Genomic DNA, 25,831 nt, shown 5'->3' with positions numbered 1-25,831 from the left:
AATGCAATCTTCTGCAAAGTCAAACCTCGCCCCTCCTGGGATACAGGAGGGACATGGGTGTGTACGGGCTCCACTCTGGGGCTCGGATGGTGCTGCGGTGTTTACTAGCCCCGCAAACCCTGCTGCAGAAGGCAGCAGGGCCGGGAAAACACTAACAACAACAACAACAACAACGAAGAGAAAGCAAGCAGCTGTGTTGTTCCCATCTCCATCCGAGCTACTGCTAGGCTGGGAGAGGATTCACGCATTCTCAGAACCGCTTCTGCCAATATCCCAGTACCGCCTGCAGCGGGGCTGCACCCAGCCCGGTGGTGGATGCACCTGGTCCCTCCTCCGGGTTTGGGGGGCACTGGGGGGGCTCCGGGCGCCCCGCGGGAGGAGGCTGCTTCTGTCCCCGCCTCCCTCCGCGGCTCGCTGCCGCCCCGCGCTCCGCTTAGCACCGGCACCGGCAGAGGCAGCGCGGAGAGCGGCCCCGTTCATCCCGGTGGCAGCGGCCCCATCCCGCCGCCCGCGGCGAGGAAGGAGGTAAGGGGAGGAGGGGGCGATGCACGGGAACGGGGTGCCCACCTCTGGACTGGGGAGGGTGGAGCAAAGGGGTGAGCCCGCCGCTGCCTATTTGTGCCCCCATTGCCTGCGTGCAGGCAGTCACATCGCGTCTCCCTGGGCATCGCTTCGGCACCGCTGCGTGTCCCATCTCTTGCAGATCCCTTTCCATGCCGCTGCGTGCAGCGAGCCCCCCAGGGCTATGGCAGCTGCGACGCTGTGTCTTTGAGAGGCTGCGGGTGCCCCACAGGGATGCTAAGATGCACCGGTCCTGCGAGGGTTAACGCACAGTTAAGATCTGCAGAGCTGCTCCAGAAAGGTGACATCTCAAATGAAAGTCCCTCTTTTCAGCACTTGAAAGCAGGAGACCGCGGAAGGAAATCGGGATAAACGCTCAAGGACTCAAAGATGGCACTGGCAGCAAAATAGGGGGCAAAGCAAAAGGCTCTGAAAGCAAAAGAGCATGATATGAGGAACCAAAACCTGCTAAGCTCTCCTCTGCTATCATAGCAGAACAAATACATATCCAGAATCTATGCCAATAGGTGGGAGGGAATAGATTTTTTTTCCCCCTCTGATGCTGGCAATTTCTTGCTTATGTTAGCAAGAATTGCAGCTCATTTCAGATCTAACCCCACGCCACAGAAATGTTCATCCAAGGGCAGGAATAGAAGTCACATTCACGTGCTTCCCACTGGGAGCTTGGGAGCAGGGATGGGGACTTTTGCTGCCAGTGCCACTCAGCATACGAATGCTTCTGGGTACATTTCAATCAATTGATTGCTGTGATATTAAAATAAAATAAAAATAAAAAATCCCACAAACAGAAGGTCCCGAGGGAACCAAAATGGGGCTCAGGCCCAGGATGGTATCATAGAATCATAGAACCACAGAAAGGTTTGGGCTGGAAGGGAGCTCAAAGTCCATCCTGTTCCAAGCCCCTTCATTCACAGCTTCTCTGGGCAGTCTGTTGCAGCATCTCGTGGAGCATGAAGTGGGAGGTAGGAGGTGTGGTGGGGCCCACAAGCTGTCTTCCCTTTTCTCCAGCAGCCATGCCGCACTTCTTGGACTGGTTTGTGCCTGTATATCTGATGATCTCCATCCTCATCCTGGTGGGTTTTGGAGCCTGCATTTACTACTTTGAGCCTGGCCTTCAAGAAGCCCACAAGTGGCGAACGCAGAGGCCCATCATGGAACGAGACCTTCGGAAGACGCTGATGATTCGGGACAACCTGGCCTTTGGGGTGCCTGAGGTCTGATGTGCCCGCCAGGTGGATGAAAGGCCAGAGGTGGTGGGATGGCACTCATACTCTGCTGATTTGGGTCTCCTGCTTGCCACTCACCCTCTGGCCTTACGCTCCTCAGGTTTGTACAGCACGGCAGGCTCAGAGCTTTTCATGAGCTTGCAAGCCATCCTCCAGCCAAGAGTTATTGCTCCTCCCCAGGGATGATGTCACCTCTTGGAGCCATTCATACAAATGGTCCCATGTTTGTCACCTGAGCTGGAGCAGCCTGGCTTCTTGGCACCACCCCAGAAGCCAGGGTAAGAGGATAGGTGAAGCTCCACCAAACGAAGGATCAGCAAGATCCTGAGACCAACCCTACTGAAGATACTCTACTTTTCTGTTGGGGTTTTGGAGATGGAGAACTTCAGAGCCTGGTGCTCACAGTCTGGTGTTTGCAGGAGCTCTACCTTTGCACTGAACATCATTACTGAAGAAGTCTGTCCAAGTCCTGCATCATGCAGTGCTGCTCTGCAGCTCTCCAGATCTGTCATGTCGACTTGTCCCAGCTGCCCACCCTTCTGCTCTCTGCCACTGCATGAGACAGGACACATCTCTGTGAGCTGCGTTCTTCAGTGTGGATAGGCTTCAGCTCTGTGCTGCTGTCGCTTGGCTGTCACTTCAGCACAAGCTCTGAGCCATCCCTCTACCCTCAAGTCTCTGAGAAGGGACAATGCACTGCCCTTCCGTGTGGTTCCTTGAACCAGTACTGGTCTCAAGCATTGGGCTGGTATAAGTGAACAATATGCCCTTGGTAATTCTCTGAGTGTAAGAGGCAATTTTTAGCTCTGAGGGTTTTGGCTCAGGAAGGAATGGGTCATGGCATCCTGTAAATATCTGAGGTCTTTCTGGCACATTTCATCCTCCCAGACTGCAGTAGTACCACTATTACCTTCCCCACCAACACCGGGTGCCCTGGCAGGAGCTGTCAGTCTCTGTTCCAAGCCAGGGAAGCTTGAGACCCATTCCATTCGGACAAACACTGGGGGTCTTGATGTGAGTCCCCTGGCTGGGTAGCCTCTCTCATCAGGGCAATAGAGCCAGCAGGTTTACTCGTGCCAAAATTTGTGCTCACTGTGCCAAGCAAAGGCTCAAAACAGAGGTGCAGCCTCACACAGGAGCATTCCATGTTTGTTGTGCCTTGGTTGCTTGGGGCTGGGAAAAGAACTGTGCTGCATGGCAGCAAATGCCATCCTCACCTTTAGTGACCACATTGCTACCCCAGCCCTCTGCCCTGCTCCGTGTCATGGTTTCTCCAAGGCTGGCTAAGTACTACTGTCAATAGAGTCCACAGCAGAATAAAGGTGTGTGCAAATCATGTGCCCGCTGTGTTGTTTCCCTGCTGTTCCCCCCCCCCCCCCTCCCCCCCCGGAGCTGCCTCTAGCCAGGAGCACTCAGTTTGGTTCCTTGAGAGCTCAGCAGCTCTCCATTGGCAGGGTTTCTGCTCTGGGCATGCAGGAGGGGTGTCTGGGAACAATTAAGCCAAAGGCAAATGCTGGCTGAAAGCTGAGACTGTCTGCTTGGTGAGAGCTGTGCAGAGAATCTGAGGCAGAGGGGTAGTCTCAGATACTGAATTAAGATGCATAAAGCACTGGAGAAGACAGCACTGGAAAACACTGGGCAGAATTAAGTAGCGCTTCTCACACATTTCATTCCCTTTTCCTGCACCATGTATAGAAATCATAGAGTCATTAAGGTTGGAAAAGATTTCTAAGATGATTAAGTGCCCGTCCCCACCACCAGTGTCCCTCAGTGCCACATCCACATGGCTCTGGAACACCTCCAGGGACAGTGACTGCACCACCTCCCTGGGCAGCCTGTGCCACTGCAGCACCGCTCCTTCTGGGAAGCTCTTCCTCATACCCAACCCACATTTCTCCTGGCACAACTTGAGACCATCACCTCTCATCCTATTGCTGTTACCTGGGAGCAGAGGCCAACCCCCACCTCACCACAGCCTCCTCTCAGGCAGTTGTAGAGGGGCTTTCAGGTGGTCGCAGAGAGTGCACTGCCTTTCCCTGGGGTGATGGTGCCTCTCAGCCTCAGCCCCATCCTTCAGTTCCTGCTACGGGGACACCACCAACCCCATCCATGGCTTTGGACAAAGCCATGTGAAGGCAGTGGAGCATTTGCGCACCATTTCCTTCCTTGCTGGGGGCAGATGTTGTGAACAAGGAATTTGCCATTTGAAAAAAAAAAAAAAAAAAAAGAAAGAAAAAAAAAGAGATAGATACCAATGGAAAACATTTCAAAAATGCAAAGTGTTTTGCTATCTTTTGGAAACTGTGCTCACTTTGCTCGAGAGCCAACCTGCCACCAGTGGGCCCACAAGCACAGAGGGACCGCCAAGGAGGCCGTGGGGCTGTGTGTGGGGCTGCCCCACGGCACCACCTGACTGCAGCGCCTCTGGGAATGGTGGGGGTGGGAGCAGCCGGGCAGCTGTGTGGGGGCACCTCGGGCAGGCCACAAGCGGTCCATTGTGGTGGCTGGAGGCGGGTGCTCGGACGGCCCGGAGGACGGCAGCTACTCCCTGGAGAAGACTCTGCAGCCCTCAGCCCTGTGGCGGGTTGGGGCCGGGCCCCCCAGCTGCCTCACCCCGCTGGGCCCAACTGACCCACGCCTTCACACCTCTGCCTACAGCCCAACATGGAGGAGGACGTCGCCCCACCCCTCTGCCCTCCTGCATCCAGGCTGGCTGGTCCCAGCCGCATCCCAGGCCCCCTGCCGCGGCGGGACGGCCCTCCTGGTGCTCCCACCCAGCGGAGCTGCCTGTGGGTCACTCTGCGGCAGGGGGCTGGGGGTGCTCCCTGGCATCGGCCACGAGCCCCGGCCCCCATCACCCCCGTGGCCCCGTGCCCACGGCTCATGTCAGGACATGGAGGGGCTGGGGTGGCACTGGTGGAGAAGATGTCCAGCACTGGAGATCCACGCACAGGTGGGTGCATGCCATGAGGTGGGCTGAGGGGCAGCAGGGATGCTGTGTGGGGCAGTGCGGGGACTTGGGGGGTTTCCCCCTCACTCTGACAGAGCTGAGGGGCAGAAGAGGGCCAGGTGAGGGGGATGTCTGGAGGGGAACCTTGTCTGTCTGTCTGTGCGTCTGTCCCAAGGCAGCTGTACTGGGCACGCTCTTGGGGAAGCCACCGACCCCTCAGAGCTGGGTGCTGCCATCACCTTGCCAAAATATTGGTGCCCAGGCACAGCTTGGGGTTGCCACAGTGTATGGTGGAGACCTTGGAGGAGAAAACACAGAGGGAAAGGGCATCCTGCTCTGAACTAGACAAATGACCCACACGGCTCCTAGACACAACCAGCAGCACCTCGTGTGTGTGTGCTACTTGCACATGCACACACACACGTGCACAGGGGACGGCTGTGTCTCTGCACTGGGGGCAGGCAGCCAGCAGTTGCAGTGCCAAGGGAGGAGAGGTTTCTCACGCCTCCGCAAGCAGAGCTGAAGGGCAAATGGGTCTTAACGAGCTGCTCACAATTCTCAACTTCCCCTCTCTGTGAGGCCTCGCCACCCCCTAAAATAAAGAAATCTCCAGGAGGGGAGCGTGGTTTTTCAGCCACAAAGGGTTAAATCCCCCCTCTGCAAACAGGCAGCTAAACCCAGGGATGCTCAGAAGGGAGAAGGTGATGTGGGGGGGGGGGGGGGGGAGTTGGAGGGTGGGTGTCTGTACAAAGGCCCCCTCGTGGTGCGTGGAGCCCACCCGTGGTGTTCCTCCATCGCCGCCGCCGTGCCCACCCCGTGGGGAGCGGGGATGGAGCTCGGGAGGGAGCGCGGGCGGGGGGGGATTTTGCAGTGATGTTTAATATTCAGGTCACATGACAGTGGCAGCAGGAGCAGCACCAGCATCTCCGCTCGGCTGAAATAGCCACTGGAGAAGGAGGGGAAGGAGAGGGGGTAGAAGAGGACGGGAAAGAAAGAGAGAGGTAAAAGCGGAGTGTTGTAGCCCACCGCGCTGCGCCAGCGAGCTTAGGACAAGCGGGGGCAGAGCCGCCCCCTCGGGAGTGTTCGCAGACAAAGGAAGCTTCATGTTCAAAGGTAGGGTGCTGCGGGCTGGCGCGGCTGGGCGATGCCGGAGGGACTCTCAGGCTTCTTGTGACCCCACGCTGCTGGAAGTCAGTATCTCCCGAGGGCAGAGGGGGGAATCAGCTTCGTGTTTTTCCTTCTCATCTTTCAGTGGTAGCAGCGGAGGAGCAGGAGCGGGGTTGGCGGTTGTGGTGCTGATGCAGAGTAGCTGTCGCCAGGGGCTGCTCTGAAGGACGGAGATAATCCCGGCTGGTCCAGGGCCGGGAAAGCCCACGAGCTGCTCTGCCACTGCCTTGTCCCTTGTCGCCGGGGCAGTGGGGGTGCTCTGTGCTGCTCCCCAGTCGCCTGCGTGGGAGCTGGCGGGTAGGCTGGGGACAGGCGGCTCTGTTGGGGTGGACGCCCCGGTCCTGGGATGCTCAGCATTCCCTTGCCTTGGGGTACAGCTGAGGATGTGCCCGCTCGTGCCAGCTCCTGCACCTCCGGAGAGGCTTCAGCACATACTGCCCTAGATTTGGCTGCAGCCAAAGCTCTCTGCAGAGCGATGAGGGCACATGGAGGAAGGCTGCTGCCAGCAAGGCTGCGGCAGCCCAAAAGGCTGGGATAGGGTTTGCTGCCCAGCTTGAAATACCCTGCGATGCTCAGTCTGGGGAGCAGGGACACAGGTTTGGAGCCATATGGATAGAAAAGGAGTGTGACACTCAAGGGTCAGTGCCTCCAGTCAGGGCAGGAGAGCTGCAGCGAGGCCGTGGATGTGTTGTGTGGGAGTGAAGCAGCTTTCCGGAGCTGGGTGCTGGGTTGTGGCAGTGGCCGCCTGTTTGCAGCACCCCCCCCTCACATGCCATTCAGACAAAGGATGGGAAGGCAGGGGGAGGGGATAAGGCTGTATGTAGGTTATCGGGGCTGCTCTGCCCCAGGATGGCACTGATGGAGGTCCCCGTGTCTGAGCCCACAGCTGGTCTGCAGGGCCATCTCTGTCATGAATGTGGTGCAGCAGAGGTGCCCATTGGTGGCTAAGGCCTTCAGGGAGATGTTTTGGGGTGGGTTGGCAGAGCCGACTGGGGCCTCCCTGGGCACCCACAGCAGCTATTCTCCGTGCAAGCCCTGGCCCCAGATGCACTGTTCTGCCTGCTGTCAGGGAGCCCATCACCACAGCCAGCCTCTTAAATCAGTTCTGCTTAGCACACAGAACAAAGCAGCAGGGAAATGGGTGGTAACGCGAACAGCGGATGCGAGTGGTTAACCTCGGCTAACGCTCTTTTCATCACAGCTGCGCTGACCATAGCTCTCTATCGATGGATACATTGGAGGGAATGGTCAGTGGGACTATGGGATGTGCCTGGGATGCTACTCTTGACCATTCAGTCAGAGCTGTAATGAGGCTTACCAGCAGCATTAGCATCACAGCCCCTAAAGCAGAGTCATCTCCAGAGGACAAGGCAGGCGTGTTTCATGGCTCAAGGTGCCCCATAGCTCTGGCTCTAGTCCTGCACACCCTGACCTCCTGCTGGCTGGCCCTCAGTCTCTTTGGTTTCCTCCGAAGGAGCCAAGAGATGGAAAATCATAGCACAAAGCCCTCAGATATCCCGTTGTAAAATGTGGGTTCCCATTTAGAGCCTGTGTGGGAAGCATCCTACATGGAGGGGAAGGCAAGTGACTGAGAAAAAAGAGGTGTTCTCTACCCTGAGACCTTCTGACCCTGAAATCAGAACTCCCAGGCCCACACCATGGATAAACAGTCCAGGAATTATTTAAGAAGGCTTCTTGAGCTTCTTTTCTTTCCCCTGGTCTCAGGGCTTTTTATAGGTGCTCAGACTGTTGAGACCTGACTCAGAAATATGTGCTTCAGCCATAGTGAAGGTTGCCTGGGGATGGCTGAGTATTGCAGCATCCACAGCAGTCAGCAATAGCTGTGACCAAAGTGTCCCTCAGTGTAGCAGGACTGAGGGATGGGTTATCAGCCTTATAATGAGGGTGGCTGCCAGCTCCCTCTTTCCATCTCACCCTGCTCTGCCTTCTCCCACACTCGGGTAGGTGGGACCCCAGTGCAGGCTGCTCTGGCAGATGTTGGCAGCTTGTGGCCAGGAACAAAAAGTGATGGTTCTGCTTACCCTCTGCCTTCAGTCCTCTCCATAGTTATCTCAGCATTGGAAAGATACTGATCAGAGCTGTGTGGGGGTGACACAGCCCAGCCATGTGATGATAGTACAGGTGGCACAGGACAGGAAGGAGAGGACAAGTGAAGGGTAGGCTAGAGAAGAGCCGGCTGACTTGTCTCTCCATGCAGTAGGCTTTTCCGGCTGGCAGCAGCTTTGAGAGAGCTGGAAAAAGACACGGGGAGCCTGAGGGGAGGCTCTGTCAGCAGGAGAGCACAGGTGAGCTGTGACGGCTGGAGGAGAGGGTGGTGAGAAGTGCTCAGATAGGCAGATCACCTCTGCCAGCAGCGTGGAGTGTTCCCAACCTCCAACCCGGCTTGGCCAGCACTCTCTTTTGTGCCCTGATCCCCCCAGGCGCTGCTCCATGGGGAGGAGAGGCAGAGGCATCCTCCAGCAGAGTTGGCTCAGAGCTGAGACCTTCAGGACCACCGATCCATGAACAAAATCTCCCTTATCTCCCCAGCCCCTGGCCTGTTCTAGCTGAGCTCTCCCTGGTGCTGTCAGTGACCCCAACCCCTGTGTCCCCCCCAGATGGCAGTCACCTGTCTGGCAACTCACTTGCTCTTCTGCAGCCAGGGGGATCTGCTGAGAGGAGCAAAAACAAACCATGCAGAAATGACAGAAAGGGATAATTTAGTGTGAGATACTTGTATGGAAGTAGCATTCAAAATAAGAGGAGTGCTTACCAAGCGAAAGAGCATGCTGTCTTTGTCCTGGAAAAATAGCCATTTAATGAGACAAAGCATAGTAATTAGAGTGGGAGAGGCTCCAGTTTGCAGCTGGTTGTATATGAAGGGTACTTGATTCCCATCCCCCCTTCATCTTTTTGTCCAGATCCATCCCTCATGCCTCCCTCTTCCACCAATAACAGCTTCCCTTTGTGCCTTATCCTCTCCCAGCCTCCAGCTTCCTTCTGTGGTGAGTGGGAGCTGCTCACTAATGAGACAAGAGATGGAGATGAATGGCCAAGATCTGCCCCAGGCTGTGTGTGCCATCACCCAAAAAGAGTCAGGGAGACTAGGAAGCCCTCAGGTCCTTTCTCTCTGCTGGTTTGTTTTGCATGGAAGAAGCAGGGAAGGGAGGGAGGACAAAACACATGGGTAGGCATGACAAACTGCACTGATCTGCGGGCAGGAGGCAAGCATGGAGGTTATGGATCCTGGTGAGAACTGGGAGGCAAATCAAACAACTTCACTAGGTGTGCTGCTGCTGTTTGGAGATAGCGATCAACATGTTCTGTGCTCAAGGAGCTCTGCTTGTCCAACTCCTCATCCACAGTAATATATAGAAGAGTATGCTGGAAACTCAAGTGGATGTTTCTCCATGAAGAGCCTTACTGCTAAAATCTTGCTGTCTTGTCATGCTCAGCAGCCCTTGAAATGGACACTTAAAACTGCCTTCCACAGGGCAGCAGGGAGGTCTATATCACACCTGAGTGATGATTTCTCAATCTTTCTCCCTGTGCAGGACCAGTGGAGAACAAAAACGAAGCAGCCATGTCTGAGCTAGTTCCAGAGTCACGACAAAAACCAGTTGTGCCAATGAAACCCGTGGGCATCAATGCCAACTTACTGGGCTACATTGGTATCGATACCATCATTGAGCAGATGCGCAAGAAGACCATGAAGACAGGCTTCGACTTCAACATTATGGTTGTAGGTAGGCAGGGATCGGTGGAGGAAATGGGAACCATGGCTGGATGCTCTCCCATGAGGCCAGGTGGGAGAGCAAGCCCTGAAGGGAGGGAATGAAGGATCAGAGAGTGATTGCTCACTCTGGGAAAATCGTATAATCATAAGGTTGGAAAAGACCACTAAGATCACCCAGTCCAACCAGCAGCCCATCCCCACCATGCCCACTAACCATGTCCCTCAGTGCCACATCCAATACAGCTCTTGAGCACCTCCAGGGACGGTGACTCCACCACCTCCTTGGGCAGCCTGTTTCAATGCATCACCACTCTTTCAGAGAAAAAAAATTCCTATTATCCAACCTGAAATGACACCTTGTACAAGACAAGGAGATACCTACAACACTTCATTCTGGCTCTGTTCTCTGAGTCTGCTGCCATTGCTGGGCTGTGGCAGATGTCATAAGCTTCCTCTTTGCAATTCTCAGGTCAGAGTGGGCTGGGAAAATCTACGCTGGTGAACACCCTCTTCAAATCCCAAGTGAGCCGCAAATCTTCAGGCTGGAACCGGGAGGAGAAGATCCCCAAGACAGTGGAGATCAAAGCCATTGGACATGGTAAGAGCCAGGCTGTTGGGATGCAGGCAAGGCTGATGCTTCTGCCTGGTCCTGCAGAAGAACCCAGTACTTTGCTGTAAGGCAGCCCTTTCTCTGTGAGAAGCCAAAGGAGGAGTGCCAGGTTTAGGTGACCTCAGGTTAGCCAATGCTTTTCTTAAGCAGTGGTCCATTCCACTGATGTCATAGACAAAAGCAAGAGGCAGAAAAAGCATTAGAGGTATTTCCCCTGCCAAGACATTGGTCTCTGTGTGTGGATTAACCATTGTGATTCCTATCTGCAGACATTTAGTGCTCTATACCAACTAGACTGTTGGGTCCTATTTGAAACTTGTCAGAGCACATCTTCTCACGGCAAAACATCAGCATAGCTTTTAAACAGTGAGGAACAATGATCATCATCTCAATTTCAAGATGATGCGTGGAGGAGAGGACAAGCTGTGTAAGTTAGGTGGATGACATAATAATCACAAATCCATTTTCCTACGGAAGAGCGGTATCAGGCAGCTTTAATGTGGAGGTTACCAATATTCAGAGTCAGGAACTCAAGAGGGGTCACAAGAGTTGAGACATGACCCAGCCTGACCTGGTTGTGCTTGAAGGACAGAGATGAGGGCAGGATACACTTGTTCTCTTGTAAGACATGGGGACTCATGATGGAGAAGGTTCCCAGGGAGCCATATGCCGATTTGCAATTTCTTTCTCAGTTATTGAAGAAGGTGGGGTCAAAATGAAGCTGACAGTGATTGACACCCCAGGATTTGGAGACCAGATCAACAACGAGAACTGGTAAGTTTTACCTCGTCAAGACCTTTATGTCCTATAAAGGGCTGCAGTTATGTTGATACATGGAGTGTTGCTCACTTACTTATCTTGAAAAGTGTCTGGGATCCTGTTGCACTCAAGGGTCAGAAATTGGGATGCAGAATTTTGAGCACCATGGGTATATGTGTGTGTGCTCAGAGGTATGTACACGTTAAATAGCGAGTGCCTATTTCTCTGCCTTAAAAACCTTGCCCCGCTCAAACACTAGGAAGCACCTGCCCTCATTTTGTTCTCAACCCTTCACCCTCAATACAGGTAAAATGCAGCCATACAGCCAATCCAACTCACTGCCAGAAAACCAGGTAAAAAGCTGTAATCCCCTTTTCAGACTCAGTTCCACTGAATTCTACACGTGCTCCTTTAGCTGAAGATTGAGCTGTTCTGCCCAGAATCAGGCAATTCATTTTTTTCCCAAGATTTCCCACAGAGTCCTCTCCCCAGCAGCCCCTTGCCATGGCACCATCGGGTCTTTTCTTCCCTCTTCCACCGATTTAACTGCTGACTTCCATAGCAGTTTGCTCTGTTGGAGAACTCTTAAACATCTCTGCTGGTGGTGGGTTGGTTTTTCGTTTATTTATTTATTTAATGCCAGAGTCTGCTTTACTGCTGTCAGAGCTGGGAACACCGTAGGCAGGAATATGAGGAGATCTGTACCTGTCTATTCATCTCTCTCTCCCACCTTAACAGCTGGGAGCCTATTGAGAAATACATCAACGAGCAATATGAAAAATTTTTGAAAGAGGAGGTGAATATTGCAAGGAAGAAGCGAATTCCAGATACGCGAGTGCACTGCTGCCTCTACTTCATCTCCCCCACAGGCCACTCGTACGTATGCAGTTCCCTGTTCTTCTTCATCTCCTTCATGCCACTTCATATGGCAGATATACACCCTGTACTGCTCAGTCTCAGCCACGGGACCAGGATTCCTACCAGCAGGGCTGGATGCTATTAGCTTAACTTTAGGCATTGCAGGGCTTGAAAGGGTCTGGATGACAAAGGCAGGAGAAACACAATTGTGTTTTCTTTGGGAGTGGGCAGGATGGATGGGAACATGGAGGTCTCACTGATATCCTGATGCTGGGAGAGTCACTAGAAGGGCAAGGAGGGTAAAGTGACCCCTTCCATGTTGTTCCTTCTTGGGCTGCAGCCTGCGGCCCTTGGACCTGGAGTTCATGAAACATCTCAGCAAAGTAGTGAACATCATCCCGGTTATTGCCAAGGCTGACACCATGACCTTGGAGGAGAAGACTGAATTCAAACAAAGAGTGAGTATCTCTCCTTCTGCATGGGATCCCTCCCTTCCCTGGCTGGGAGATGGGAGAAATGAGCCGTATCCTTTCTGCTGGGGATGCAGTTCAGTCCACAGGGCAGTTAAGAGTCCAGCATTGGATTGGTGGGTAAGTCCTGGCACTGCCCTGAAGATGCAGCTGTCCATGGCTCTGAGATCACATCTATTAGAGGGGGAAGAACAGCAGGATCCCTGTGACATTCCATGATATGTTCTGTATGGGAGTTATAGAGCCAAATAAGTAGATTGGGATGGGGAAGAAAGACTTGTTACTGTTGCTGTGTGTCCTCGCTTTGCTTCACACCTCAATGGGGACAGTCCTTCTAGCCCTTCCCCACTGGAAGGATGTCCCATATATGCCTGCCCAACCATCCTGCCTGCCTTCCCTTCTGGTTTATGTTGCTTTGTGCTCCAAAATTTATCTCTGTCCAGGTGCGCAAAGAGCTAGAAGTGAACGGGATCGAGTTTTACCCCCAGAAAGAATTTGATGAGGACTTGGAGGATAAAACAGAAAACGACAAAATCAGGGTAGGAAACATTTCATTGTGGGAGGGGGAAGGGTGATTGAGGGTTGGTCAGATTTAATGAGTAAAACAGACATGTGTCACTAGGTTTTAAGTGCTTCATGGTCCCTGAGCAAAAGGTGCAGTGGACACAAGAGAATGCCATTCATCCTTCCTAGTTTAATTTGTCCCTGTCATCTCCAGAGGGTGCTAGGAAGGCTGAGTGAGGAAGGACTGTACTTCACCTCCTCTTGCTGAATGTTGCTTGGCCTCTGCTAAGGACAAAAAGGGCCAAGTTCATCCCCTGTCCCAAACAATCATCTCATGAGCTCAGGCCAAACTCTACCTGAAAAGTAGTCCAGTGCTTTGTCCTGCCAGTTCCTTTGAGAAGGAATTCTTTCTACCTCAGAGAGGTAGAAAACATCTCATTTCCAACTTGTGTTTGTTCGTGGTCAGGTTATACCCAGGATTATATGTGTTCTTGTGCCAACACTGACTCGAACATTTCTCTCGCCTACTGGTCCCATCAACTAGAGAACAGTCTTATTCTGTGCTCGCCTTCTTCTGGTCAGCTAAATGAGACAAGCTCCTTTGGTTGAGCTTCCCATTTTCCTGTATTCCATTATGACTTTATTATGTGCCTGTTCTAGTTTGACTTGATTTTCTGGCACTGGTGTGGGTACCCAATACTCCTGTCTTTCCTGAGGTCTGAACTGCTAAGCCCTTGGACCACGTGTGCTCTCTGAACAATCACATCACACTGGTGACTCGTGGTCATCCTGTGACTGACTGGCACATGGGGTTCTTCCCCTCCTTCAGTCATTTCTTGTGCACAAACTCAAAAGTCATAGCAGAACTTCTTGGTGTTGTTCCCTAAATGCCGCTCTCCGTGCCTCAGACTTACCTAGATCTTTCTGGATAATAACCCAGTCTGCCTCTGTACAGAAACTCCTCCTGGCTTTGTGACTCTACTGCTTTTAGTTAGCCCACTCATTAATTTTAGGGCTTAACTATTCAGAGAAATATTGTCTTCTGTGGTAGTCGTCAAGAAACTCTAGCAGTAACTGCCTGGCATCCTGACACTTGCTCTTTCAAACTCCCTAGCTGCCATAGCCCCAGCAGAAATTCCCACCTCCCCCGGATTCATTAATCATTTCCCATTTGGCAACACATCACACTCTCTGGTGGAGACCAGATGGGTTTTGCTTCTCCTCCAAACTGCTACTGTTTGTGAGGAAGGCGCCACAATTTGTTCTGCACTTCAGCCTAATTGCCCTGGGTTTGGTAGTCTCACATGTAAGAAATAAACAAAATAATAAAGAGTAAATAATAATAAAGAACAAAATATCCCATTCCTGTGGTGATTGCAATTCCTGCCCAGGGAAATCTACAGATCAAGATAAATCTACGAATAACCAGACAGCCTTATGGATAGTAGAATCTCATACACTCTGTTCTCTGGCAGCATGGATTTTCTCCCTGTGTGTTAAGCTACCTCGGTCCACAATAGTCTCACCTACTGTCCCACTTCCCAGGGTCTTCTGGCCTTCTTCAGTGCAACCATTTCAGTAATTGATCTTCGAATGTTCGTGTGTTCTGTTGAGAGGATTATTGTGAGATTTTCTAGCAAAGAACTGCAAATTTGATGAGAAATACTCTCTGCAAAGTATTGCTGTGAGGAGCCCCAGGATGACAGACACTCACCTGGTATGCCAAAGCGCCTCCTCTCTGGTCACCTTGCCCTTCAGAAATGCTGGAGATGCGTGCAGAAAACCTTTACTCCCTTCTCTGGAGTTTTTGGCATTGATGTAAGGTACACACCAAATCCAGGGGGTTCAAGGACACTGGTAAAACAAGAGCCCAAAATGCTATGGATAGCAATGATGAGTGAAGTTTTGCTCTGCAGAATCTCCTCCCTTGCAGAAGGCTTTGCATTTGGTGAGGTGTGAGGAGGAGAGGTGGCTAAGGAACACTGATGGTGCTGCTCTCTGGAACGGGTTTGATAGGTCTCTCTGCATGTCTTTCCCTAGCAGGAAAGCATGCCCTTCGCAGTAGTGGGCAGTGACAAGGAGTACCAAGTGAATGGCAAAAGAGTCCTGGGCAGGAAAACACCTTGGGGAATCATTGAAGGTAAGGGAATTCTTGCTTTTGGGAGATGATGACAGGGTCCTGATAACATGTCCCATGGCTACTTTCCCAGGCCTTTTGCCTTTGTGGGGTTTTTGTATTTCTTTTGTTTTGTTTTGTTTTGTTTTGTTTGTAGCCAAGCAAGAACTCTCAAATATCTCTGCTTGGAGAGAACTGCCATTGTCAATGCAGTACTGCTATTGCTAACTGGCAGAACCATTCTCAACACCGTGGGGTGTGTGAAGCTGAGCTCCTTGGTTTTCAAGTGAAAACCCACCTGTGACCACTGAGCATATCTGCTCAATGAGAGCTTATCTGCTGTTCACACAACTGTCCATTCTTTCTGAAGCATGCCACCTGAAACATGCATGTCCCATAGCAACGACCTTCCCATGCTCTGTAACCACCAGCAGGTTGCTGAAAAACCAAACATAACATTTCCTTGCTTTCTTTTCAGTGGAAAACCTCACTCACTGTGAATTTGCCCTGCTTCGAGATTTTGTCATTAGGTAAGGCCGCAGTCATGCCCATGATTCTCATCTTTTGATCTTCCTGAGACCCTCTTCAAGTGCAATAGCCCTGATGGGAGGAAAGATAAAGCACTTCTTCAGGCAGTAAAAGCTCATGTGGGGTAGGGTTGTGCTGAGTTTAGGGGTATGTACTCTAGTGCCTCTCTTGACTGCTATGTCAAGTAGGTGCTGGCTTTCATGTATGATCTGGGCACATCAAGAAACACAGGGTAATAGCACCCTTGTTTAATCCTATTATTTGCGTTAGATTCCAACAACTTCTAGTTGTTGCTGACATAGGTTTAGACTGAAGTCAGTGATAAAGAATCCACTACCCTATCCTAGACCATCTTTTCGGTGGTGCTGCCTAGTGGCAGGATAGGGGGCACAGCACAGAGAGACTGCAGTCTATATCCTGCATCCTGCCTATGTGTCCTCTTGCATGAGGATATTCTATCTCTCTGTTTCATTATGGCACCTGTATAGGAAGAGGGTAAGTTTGTTAACCAGACTGACTGGAGAACTCTTCCATTTATCTCGAGGAATAAAATGATAGGCAGGAAGCTAACACTGATGCTGGTTATCATATCCCCTTTCACTTTGTCCCACGCAGGACTCACCTTCAGGACCTGAAAGAAGTGACCCACAACATCCACTATGAGACCTATAGGGCCAAGAGGCTGAATGACAATGGAGGGCTACCCCCCATGACCTCCGAAACAGAGGAGAACCATGAAAGTAACCTGTGAATGACACCCTTGACATCACCTGGTGTCTCTGGATATGACAACCCACCCCTGCTATCCCTGGCTCTACCATGAGCCTGTCTCTGAAGCATGTGGAGCATCCTCTGTCTGGGAGGGTGCGTGTGTGTGTGTGTGCGTGTGTGCACATGTGTGCCTGCCTGTGTGCCAGAGGGGGACCGAAGGCATCTTCTCTGCCCTTCCCAAACTATCCTCATTCTCGGTTTGTATTTTGCACAGTGGACTGTCTGTCATCTTCCTTTCTCTCGTTGCTGTGTCTCAGCTGTGTGTTTTGTCTAGGGGGATCAGGGTGGGGGAATAACTTATGAGGGCAAGAGGGCTTTGGAAGTGGGAGGTGTGGGGGTATGCTGGGGTCCTGTTTTAATTCCTTGGGGAGGTGGCACAGACAGGCTTCGGGGCAGACGGTGAAGCTCTTGGTGGGTAGGAAGATAGCCGACTGCTCAGCAAGGATGGTGGCCCGGCATATGATCTCAATTTTTTTTTGCTGTGGCTTGCCAAAGTGAAATGGCAGCTTGGAAGTGGATAGATGGGAGAAGTGACAGATTGACAGAGTTTGTGGTTCAGGAAAAGTGAGTGGTAGAGGAAGACAGATTGCGATCTATCTTAGAAACAGCAAAGTATCTGGGGGAAAGAGACATATTTTCCAGAATTAAAGAATAAAAGAACACCAAGATGCCTTCCTTGGTGTCCACTGGTGATGGGAACACAAGAAATACCTTCTCCTCACCAAAATATCTGTGTTTGCCACTCCAGCAGCCCCAGCCTGTGCTAATCCCCTGCCCCTCATACAGCTCTCCTGCTTCCCATATCCTCTCCTTTACTTTTGTCTTCACTTCCTTTTAACCCTCTGTAGCTTTCTTCCTTTCTCTCCTTATCTCACCTTCTCTGCTCCCAGCTCTTTCTGTCTCTCCCTCGTTTCCTTCAAAATCTTCCCTTTCTGTGAGTCCTTTTCTCCTTCTCCACATTCACCTCTTCCTTATCAATGTGCTTTCGTTGTGTCACGTTGAAAAGCTGCTGTTTCACCTTCACTTGGAGGAAGCGGGGAGAGAAGGTAAAAACCCATGAGGAGAAATATGCAGTTTTACTGGAGGCTAAAGTATAGATTCTTAGAATCATTACAGTTGGCAAAGACCTCTAAGATCACTTAGTCCAACCATCAACCCACCACCACCATGCCCTCTAACCATGTCCATATGTGCCACATACATGGGATTCTGGAACAACTCCAAGGACAGTGGCTCTGAGAGGGCTCACAACTGCCCTGAGCGTGGCTGTCTGCCCATCACCTAGAAGAAGCAAGTCACCCAGCTGCCAGGGGCTGAACCCCAGAACATCTGGTTGCATTAGCAGTGTGCATGCAGAAGGCCATAGTGTGGGACAGTAGTGCTGCAAGAACATGGAAGTATGTTGGGTTGGGATGGAGCTAGAAAGGCTGACTGAAGCAAAGCCTGAGGTTTGTGGACAGAGATGTTCAGGGCCAGGACAGGGTGATCCAAGCTTTGCAAAACCATCTATAAGCTTGTGGCTCATTTTGTGGCTTTCTGTGGTGATGTCTCCATAAAGCAAACGTCTCTACCATCCTATTCCATCCACACACATCAACTCTTCTCAGCACTGCCAGGACATGAAGGTCCTCCCAGCCTTTCTCATCCCTTTCCCCCACCATGCTCATAGATTCCAGTGCTTCACGCAGCCTCCTACCCACCACCCCACCTCAGCACCAGGCTTCTTCAGCCTTGACAAGAACTTTGCTGCTCACTGCTGACTGCAGCCACCACGCGGACCTTGCAGAGGTCAAGCTGCTGCAGACACATCGGCCGACGTGGGGTAGGAGCCTCCTCCCAGCTCGTGACCACCAGCTGGCCACTTCAGCTCTCCTCAACGTATCATTGGAGCGTGACAGTCACCAGACAAGGGGTGTCCCTGCGTGGCCATGCCATGATGCCGGGCCCAGCCAGGGCAGGGCAGAGAGCTGGCACCGCTGGCTGCAAAGCTGGAAGGGCTTCCTTGATTGAACCTCGGGCTGTGGGGTGAAGGCTGCACTTTTTGCTCTGTATGTGTAAGATTCCGGGGGGTGGGGGAGGGAAGGGGAGGATTAGTTGTAACAAAGTGGTTTTGATGCTCTGCTCTGTAATTTCCTACAGTGGACTGTTTCTAAAGGCTGCATAAAGGCCCGCTGAGAAAAGCAAGCTTGGTGTCCTTCAATGCCACCGCAAACCCTACACAGACACAGCCTCCTGCAGCGGGGCAGCGCAGGGCGTGGGGAGATGCCTGCAGAAAGGCCGAGCCCCTGACCTACAAGTCGGGCCTATTCAGAGCCTACAGAGGCCCGTGGGCTCCTTGACGAGCGGCCCGCTCTCCAGAAGGAGAAAAAACAAGACAAAAGCATAAAAACACACGAAAAACTCCACAAGGACTCCCGGAACCGGGCCCTCAAAACGGAACCGGGCCTGCCACAGCAGCTGAACGTGACATCACACATCAATGCGGCGGAAGCGGACCCCGGATGTGTCGTCACACGGGGGTTGGGCGGCGGAAGCGCGGCGGCCATGGCGCTCAACCGGCACCACTCGAATGAAGGCGGTGTCGTCGTCCCCAATGCCGAGAGGTACCGGCGGGTGGGGGCGGCGGCTCCGCGGGAAGCCCTGAGCCGGGTTTAAGGGCGGGGGAAGGGTTCGGGTTGTTGTTGTTGGGCTGCTCTGGGGACGCTGGGGCCTCGCCTTGGCGGAGGTGGGTAGGGCTGCCCGGCTGTGTCCGAGGGGGGCCGTGAAGGTGGCGGAGGGCTGCAGTGCGAGGCGGATGGACAGCGGCCGAGCAACCCTGCATGGATCAGCGCAGAGCTGATGAAGGCCTGATGGCGGCTGCAGCTCCTGACAGGGAATAGAGGGGCAGCGCTGAGCTCTGCTCTGTGTGACAGCGACAAGGCCCGAGGGAACGGCATGGAGCTAGGCCAGGGGAGGGGCAGCTGGGGGTGAGGGGCAGGGGCTGCACCACAAGGCGGTGGGCACGGCCCCGAGATGCCAGAGTACAAGGAAGGGGCTTCTGGTCAGCGCTTTCAGACATGTGGTCTGATTTGTGGGTGGTCAGTGACATTGTGGAGCTCGAGTCTCTGAGCCCCAGCTGTTCTCCAAGGCACTGCTCAGCCACGGGCACTCAGCTGTCCTGTGACAGCCCCAAGTGGGTGCGAACCAGCTCAGCAGCATAATGACGCCCAGATGGCAGCCTTGCTATTTGTTTGTGTGAGTGCTTGGGCAGGAGTCAGCATTAAGTGACCGCATGAATTCTTTCCACTAAAGCCAACAAACCTGAAATTCTGCTGTGTTAAATGGTTCAGGATGAGGTTCTGGGTGATGAGGAGATAGATTTGCTTATTTGGGGAGAATATTCCTCCTTTGTAAATTGGAAGTAGAAAGATCTCTGCTGTGTCTGTCACTCCCAGGCAATGTGAAGGAACTGCCTCAGCTTACACAGCGGGTGTGGGGCACTCAGTTTTGTTTTCCCCTTTGGTGGCCAGTCCCGGATGTGGACGTGGAGAAGGGTTTGCTCTGAGGTCATACCTTGACTTCAGAAGTGGGTATTAGAAATCTCATCCTGTTCTGTGCCCTGCCAGGCCTGAGCCTGACAACTCGGGCTGTTGACACACAAAGAGTGCAGTTCCTTTAGCCTTCTGGTTCTGGAGGCAGCTTTTCTTCCTGTCATTGAAAGTTTCCCTTGGTAGAGGAGGAGCAGGGCTTATCAAAGGTGAGAGCATGAACTCTTCCAATCTGCACAAGTTAACCTTGTGTATCCAAAAGGAAAACTGTAGACCCCGTGTCACAATTGAGTATGTTGGGGTAATGTTTAGGATTCATGTGACAGCCGTCTGTGCATTAGAGCTGAGGTTGTCTCCAACTGGTCTGATTTCCTCCCGTAGCATTCTCAAGCAGTGTAAAGATGTGGAGCTCTCCTTCAGTGACGTGACAGGCAAGCCTGAAGCCTTCAAAGGCACCAAGAAGGGGATGCTGTATCTCACCCCATACAGGGTAAGTCTGAAGCCAACAAGGCTACCCCTTTTTCCAGGGGTCTCACAGGCTTTAGACAACAAATATAGCTGGAGGCAGGAGAAGTGATTTTTGTTAGGAGAGGAACCACTGCGAGTCCTAGGTAAGAGAAAGCCTGGTGGAAATAGGACAGTCTGTCCCAGTCACCATGTTGTGATTTAATGTATTGTATCGATAGGCAATTACTTTATTGGAAAACTGTTGTAACTTATTCTTAAAAATGAGAACAATAGAACCAAATGTCTGTGTGTGCCCTTACAGTATGCCGTTTTGGAACCTGCATTGGTCATGTGAGTCGTGCCATTGGATCTGTTTACATCCCACTGCATGAATGCTGTGAAACGACACGATACGTTCTGGTGTTAGGGGTTAAACTATCCTCTTTTTTTGGATGCTGCTGCTACTAGAACTCCATAACCACACTTTGTTGACTAATTCCAGAGCGTTCCTTCCTGTTTTGCAGATGATCTTCGTGTCAAAGGGCAAGGATCCTATGCAGTCTTTTATGATGCCATTTTATTTGGTGAAAGGATGCTCGATTGAGCAGCCTGTTTTCTCTGCTAATTACATCAAAGGACAGATTCAGGCCGAGGCGGGAGGTACGTGCCTGTGCTTTGTAGCACACACTTGTGTTTTCTGGAGACCAGCAGGCACTTAGCAGCTTGGATGCGTTTGCATGCATCTGGAATGCTGCTGTGTGTCACCGATTTTGCTTTCTTCCCTATTTGATGATGTAACTGTGTTGAGACTTAAAGTCACAGTCATGATTAGACATGAGGAACTGCAGAAGGCAAGGCAGGGATTCAGACCAAGGCTTCTGGTTCAAGTTTTTTTCTGACTTCAGCCTTGGAATTAGTTTATGTGTATTGTGATGGCGTCTGGCCCATGCTATTGATTCCTGTTCTGAACAATGCTTTGTGACTGGGTTGTCTGGATTGTCATAATTTCTCAGGCTGAAATCTTTAAGACAGTGGTTTCAAAATAGTTCTAAAACGAGGAAGAATAAAAATAAGTTGAACATTAACTGTTCTGCTGTCTTGACTGCTACTGAGGTCAATAATCTGTTTCAATTCTAATTCTCTCCCCTAGGTGGCTGGGAAGGGCAGGGAACGTTTAAACTGTCTTTCAACAGTGGAGGAGCCATTGAGTTTGGACAGCTGATGTTCAAAGCTGCCTCTAGTGGTAAGAGATTTTCAGAGCCTGCAGTTCCCCTACGATTGATTGAGCTTGTTAGGGAGAAGTGCTCATCTTCAAGTTCTTGGAGGGTGTGTGTGAGGGGAGGAGGGGAGTGTTTACACATCAATGTTTTGTTTGTTTGTTTTACAGGGGACTTCTGTTTTTCTTTCCAATCCTTTTTCTTTCTTTTGACTTAATGCTTTATGCAATCAGAACATCCTGGAGTTTGGCTGCTGAGGTGGCTTTCCTTTGTCTATGGAGCCTGATTTCTCCTTGGGGGGGGGGGTAAAAAAAGATTGAAACGTGATAGTGGATAAACCGTTCCCTGTACTTTCCCTAAACCCAGTTCTCTAATAGCGGAGTGAGATGGGGGGATTTAACATGTCCACTTTTGCAGGAGGAAAAAAGAAAGAAACATTTAGTATGTAAGATTTCTGAAAGGAAGTAAATCTACTACAATCTATTCTGATAAGAACATTAAAAAACACTATTGGTACTTACTTAAAACAGTCCTTTATTCTAGCTGTGAGAGCCATGTGTTTGAGCTGTTACTTGACAGCTTTTTTGCAGCTGGCTTCCTTTAGCACCATGTGAATTTACAGCAAGGAAAGTACAAGTGAGTCCTTTTTAAGTGCAGTACTTTGCTGCGACTGCATAGTGAGCATCTCTAGAATTTAGGTGATAGAAAATCGGTCTACATGAACAGCACTGTTTTGCTTTTATTCTATCTGTTCAGTTACAGCAAAAAGATGTCTGACTTAATAAATATGTGCTGTTCAGCTTCCAGCGGAGTTCCTCTCCAGCCTCCTGGCTATGGATACACACCTGTACCTGGAGGGTATGCGCCTGTCCCACCTGCTCCAGGTGGCTATGCACCTGCTCCAGGTGGCTATGCACCTGCTCCGGGGGGCTATGCACCTGCTCCAGGAGGTTATGCACCTGCTCCAGGGGGCTACGCTCCTCCTCCACCACCTCCAAATGGTCCTTACCCTTATGCACCACCTCCAATGAATGCCTATGGACCTGCTCCCCAGCCCATGGGGTATCCATACACCCCGAATCCAGGTACGGATGTGGTGTGATGATGTGCGGTGGGGTTTGTTGAGTATTAGTTGTAAAAATGTTGATGCTGTGATGAGGGTTATTGTAGTTTTGTGTCCATCAAGGGTCCTTCTCCTTGCAAAGTCTGTCATGGTCTTGGTTACAACTGTGTGTCTCTGTAGTTGTGGCTGAATAGCAGGTAGGAGGTGGAATTGCAGTATGTAAATTGTGCTGCTTCTTGACAGAGAATTGTTGCCTGCTGGCGTGGCAGGCATCAGCAAGATGTAAGATTGCAGCTGCCTGCATCCCCGCTGAGCTTCTCTCACTGATCTTCCCTCTTATCCAGGGCTGGGCCTGGGAGCTTGCTGTCACCATAGTCCAAAGTATCAGTCTGGTGTCATCTTTTTGTAGGTATTTACCCACCGCTCCCCAACATGAACTCCACAAATGTGATGCCACCTCCTCCCCCCTACTCTGGGCCATCTCCTGCGGGACCCTCAGCCCCATCAGCTTCCACACCTTGGGTGGATTCGGGTATGCCAGGTAAATAGGTCTGATGCAAAAGGCTGCTCAGGGGTTGGGGCAGTGGGTGACACTAGGGGCACCCAGCTGCTGCCATTGCAGGAGCTGTTGCCTTGACCTGTTATTTGAGATTATGGGTCTTGCAAGGCACTCAGCTCTATGTTATACAGCTTGTGGTCATCTTTAGCTGGTTTGCAGCCTTCCTGAAGTGCTATGGATTCAAGACAAGCTTGCTGTGGTAGCTCCTGCCTCTTGGGACATTTGTTGACTATTCAGAAGTGCTGTGGCTGGGCTGGAGGTTCAGGGCTGGGGTGGCTGTGTAAGTAATGGGCATGCCTTGTGCTTGCTTCTTCTCTTTCCTTTCTAGGGAGCAGTAAGGCCATGGAAGCCGCTTCTAGTGCTTATTACAACCCTGCTAACCCACACAATGTGTACATGCCCATGGTAAGTGCTGTGCCTGTGCTCCATGTGTGTCTGCTTTTCCATTGCTTAGAGAGGCAAAAGTTTGCTTTCCTGGTAAAGTTGAGAGCACCTTAGTTTTGAAAAAGCACAAAAAATACACACTTTCCTGGGGGGGGGGGGCATGGATGACGGTGCCATGAAGAAAGTTTGTTAAATCCTTGATCAAGAAAGGAGGAGATTGATCCAGCAGTGGCAGCTCAGTAGGCAGCAGCAGGGACAAAGCTCTGGTAGTGAAGATACGGATTTAAAACAGCTTTTGTTATCTATTTTCGAGGAGATGTTCAATGGCAATGATATGGCAAGTAGTGTATATCCTGGAGCATGAACTCATGCTGGAAAGGGATGATGCGGTGCAGCAACAGCTTAAAAAACAGCATTCAGCTCTGGCAGTAACTGCTGTAAGCCAAGCCTGAGAATATCTGGGAAGAGCTCTTCACGAAGCAGGCAGGGCTGCTGACTAGTCTGTCTCCTTCCAGGATCAGCCACCTCCTTATGCACCTCCTGAAGATAAGAAGAACAACTAACAGATGGAAATTGCAGCCAGCCTCCCACACTCTCTCTCCTGGAAGATGATTTGACTGTCGCTACCTGTTGGGTTAGCATATCTCTATGTTTCTCTGTGTAGATACAATGTGCGTAGCACTGGGCACCTGCCCTCCTTAAACATTAAGTCACTGGCAATATAAGGCAGAACAATAGCACTTTCCTGCTTCTTTGCTTTATCTCATGGGGTCGAAGCACTAACCTTTTGCTCTGCCTTTGGCTCGAGGAGAGAGATGGACTTCTTAAACCAGTAGATCACATCACTAATCCTTGAGTAAAACACGAAAGCTGTGGCATCTTTGAGTAAAACTACTTGGAATGCCAAACTTGTAACCTCTTCTGAAGTACCATCAAAGAAGAAAATACAGAAAGCCATGAAGTTTCTTTGCAAAAACTGAAAAGGTGTTAAATTTCCTTAAACTGCGGCACAGCTCAGCATGAGATGGGACTCTGGAAATCCTGTGTTGTTTCTTGTCCTGTTGTGGGCTAACAGTCCTGGGGTGATACACTTGGGAAATGCATCCTGAGAGACGCTGAAGCATTTGGGGGTGTGAACTGGAGATGGATCCCAGCTCAGCAGCAGCTCTGGAAGGGACAATCCTATCGCACTCCTGATAGCCAGAGGAGTTTCTGGGCACAGGCATGCCTGCTTTGATTGCAGCGGATTCTCTGCTAGTATTCCTTCCTCCTTTTCTATTTAACTGGAAACTGGCAAAACAGGGAAGTGCTCAGGTGCTGCACGCTCTGGTGAACGGCCTGCACTGCCTGACGTCTCCTTGACTTCCGCTGCGAGATGTGGCTGTAGATGCGTGGTCATCTGATAGTGCTGGCAGAAGTGCTGTGAGAAATGCCTGTGTAGGCCTTGAACAGAACAGCAGTGGTGTGCTGCAGAGCTGCGAGTTGAGCTCTACAGGTGTGCAAATTGGTTTTCCTTTCACTCTCCTGGAAGCAAGTCCATTATCTGTGCAATAATCCTGTGTTACGTAGCTGTTCTTGCACAGTGGAGTCTAGCTGAGCAGGAAACTGCTGCCTCGGAGCAAAATGTGTTACATTATGAAGATAAGTTGGCACTGGCCTTGTCAGAAGACAGATCTCACAACACTGGCTCCCTTTGCTGAGGAAGCTTGTGCCACTCATTGTGCACGATGAGGAAGAAGTCTCTTCCTTGGGCCAGTGCAGCCAGGGCGCGCATGCCTACACCTGAGCAGGGTAGGTGCTGTAGAAGTGGAATTTGGTTGCTCACGGCTGCAGTGCTCAGGTGTGGTGTTACTAACGTGTGGGTCCCTTGCAGGGGCTGTGGCTGCTCAGCTGCAGCCTTTCCTTCCTCTCTAGGACATAGTGCCATTAAACCTGCTCTGACAAGAGCCCCATTAGTCTGATGGAGACCTGTGCGATCCGTTATATATGGGTTAACTGTACTTCTTTTCACAGCCTTTCTGCCTTCACAGTGAAGGGGAAGGGCTCTTTTTCCTTTTAACCTGTGCGTGTGTCAGGACCTTCCTGTAAGTCAGGCTCGCGTGACTTAAATCTCTGAATTTTTAAAGCAGTTCTGTATGGGGGGGAAGGTGAATTTCCTTTACAAACACCTCTGAAACTTGAGTTAGAGGTGTTCAGATGACTCTGTATTTTAAAAAGTTTGTAACTCCCGAATTGCACTTTAATACAGAAGAGTTGATACCTGTAACTGCCTCTTCCTTGTTGTGTTTGTGTGTGTTGACTGTCATCGATTCTGCCTGGTGCCCAGGAGGCTGCAACAAACAGGGCCTGCTGTGGCT

At 51.3% G+C, this 25,831-nt stretch overlaps 3 protein-coding genes across 8 annotated transcripts; all 3 read left to right on the top strand.

Moving 5' to 3' along the window:
- The first annotated feature begins 385 nt into the window (after window positions 1-385).
- Window positions 386-3,144, top strand: SMIM45 (small integral membrane protein 45). Of its 3 annotated transcripts, none has more exons than XR_011904487.1 (3): window positions 386-525; window positions 1,591-1,908; window positions 1,989-2,081. XR_011904487.1 is itself a non-coding variant. In XM_072343190.1 (3 exons), exon 2 carries the CDS (start codon window positions 1,596-1,598, stop codon window positions 1,800-1,802), a length of 207 nt encoding a protein of 68 aa, XP_072199291.1. In that variant the 5' UTR covers window positions 386-525; window positions 1,591-1,595; the 3' UTR covers window positions 1,803-1,814; window positions 1,909-2,043. The 3 variants fall into 3 exon arrangements, 2 of the variants coding, with proteins under 2 accessions (XP_072199291.1, XP_072199279.1); XM_072343190.1 differs by having other exon boundaries at window positions 1,591-1,814; window positions 1,909-2,043; XM_072343178.1 differs by having other exon boundaries at window positions 394-525; window positions 1,594-3,144.
- Window positions 3,145-5,543: 2,399 nt separating this feature from the next.
- SEPTIN3 (septin 3) lies at window positions 5,544-16,522 on the top strand. 4 transcript variants are annotated; one of them, XM_072341079.1, is made up of 10 exons: window positions 5,544-5,871; window positions 9,480-9,671; window positions 10,131-10,259; window positions 10,964-11,045; window positions 11,769-11,906; window positions 12,229-12,346; window positions 12,802-12,897; window positions 14,903-15,002; window positions 15,457-15,508; window positions 16,122-16,522. In XM_072341079.1, exons 1-10 carry the CDS (start codon window positions 5,862-5,864, stop codon window positions 16,255-16,257), a joined length of 1,053 nt encoding a protein of 350 aa, XP_072197180.1. In that variant the 5' UTR covers window positions 5,544-5,861; the 3' UTR covers window positions 16,258-16,522. The 4 variants fall into 4 exon arrangements, with proteins under 4 accessions (XP_072197180.1, XP_072197208.1, XP_072197199.1 ...); XM_072341107.1 differs by having other exon boundaries at window positions 5,649-5,759; window positions 14,906-15,002; XM_072341098.1 differs by having other exon boundaries at window positions 5,650-5,759.
- A 2,154-nt stretch (window positions 16,523-18,676) lies between these two features.
- Window positions 18,677-25,740, top strand: WBP2NL (WBP2 N-terminal like). The gene is made up of 8 exons (XM_072341121.1): window positions 18,677-18,880; window positions 20,186-20,294; window positions 20,776-20,911; window positions 21,402-21,494; window positions 22,269-22,553; window positions 22,941-23,072; window positions 23,419-23,495; window positions 23,990-25,740. Exons 1-8 carry the CDS (start codon window positions 18,822-18,824, stop codon window positions 24,035-24,037), a joined length of 939 nt encoding a protein of 312 aa, XP_072197222.1. The 5' UTR covers window positions 18,677-18,821; the 3' UTR covers window positions 24,038-25,740.
- The last annotated feature ends 91 nt before the right edge of the window (window positions 25,741-25,831 follow it).

This window comes from Excalfactoria chinensis, chromosome 1 (assembly GCF_039878825.1).
Source record: "Excalfactoria chinensis isolate bCotChi1 chromosome 1, bCotChi1.hap2, whole genome shotgun sequence".
Classification (NCBI taxonomy): Eukaryota; Metazoa; Chordata; class Aves; order Galliformes; family Phasianidae; genus Excalfactoria; species Excalfactoria chinensis.
Note: the sequence above shows the minus strand (reverse complement) of the source record. Positions and strands in the feature narration are given on the sequence as shown.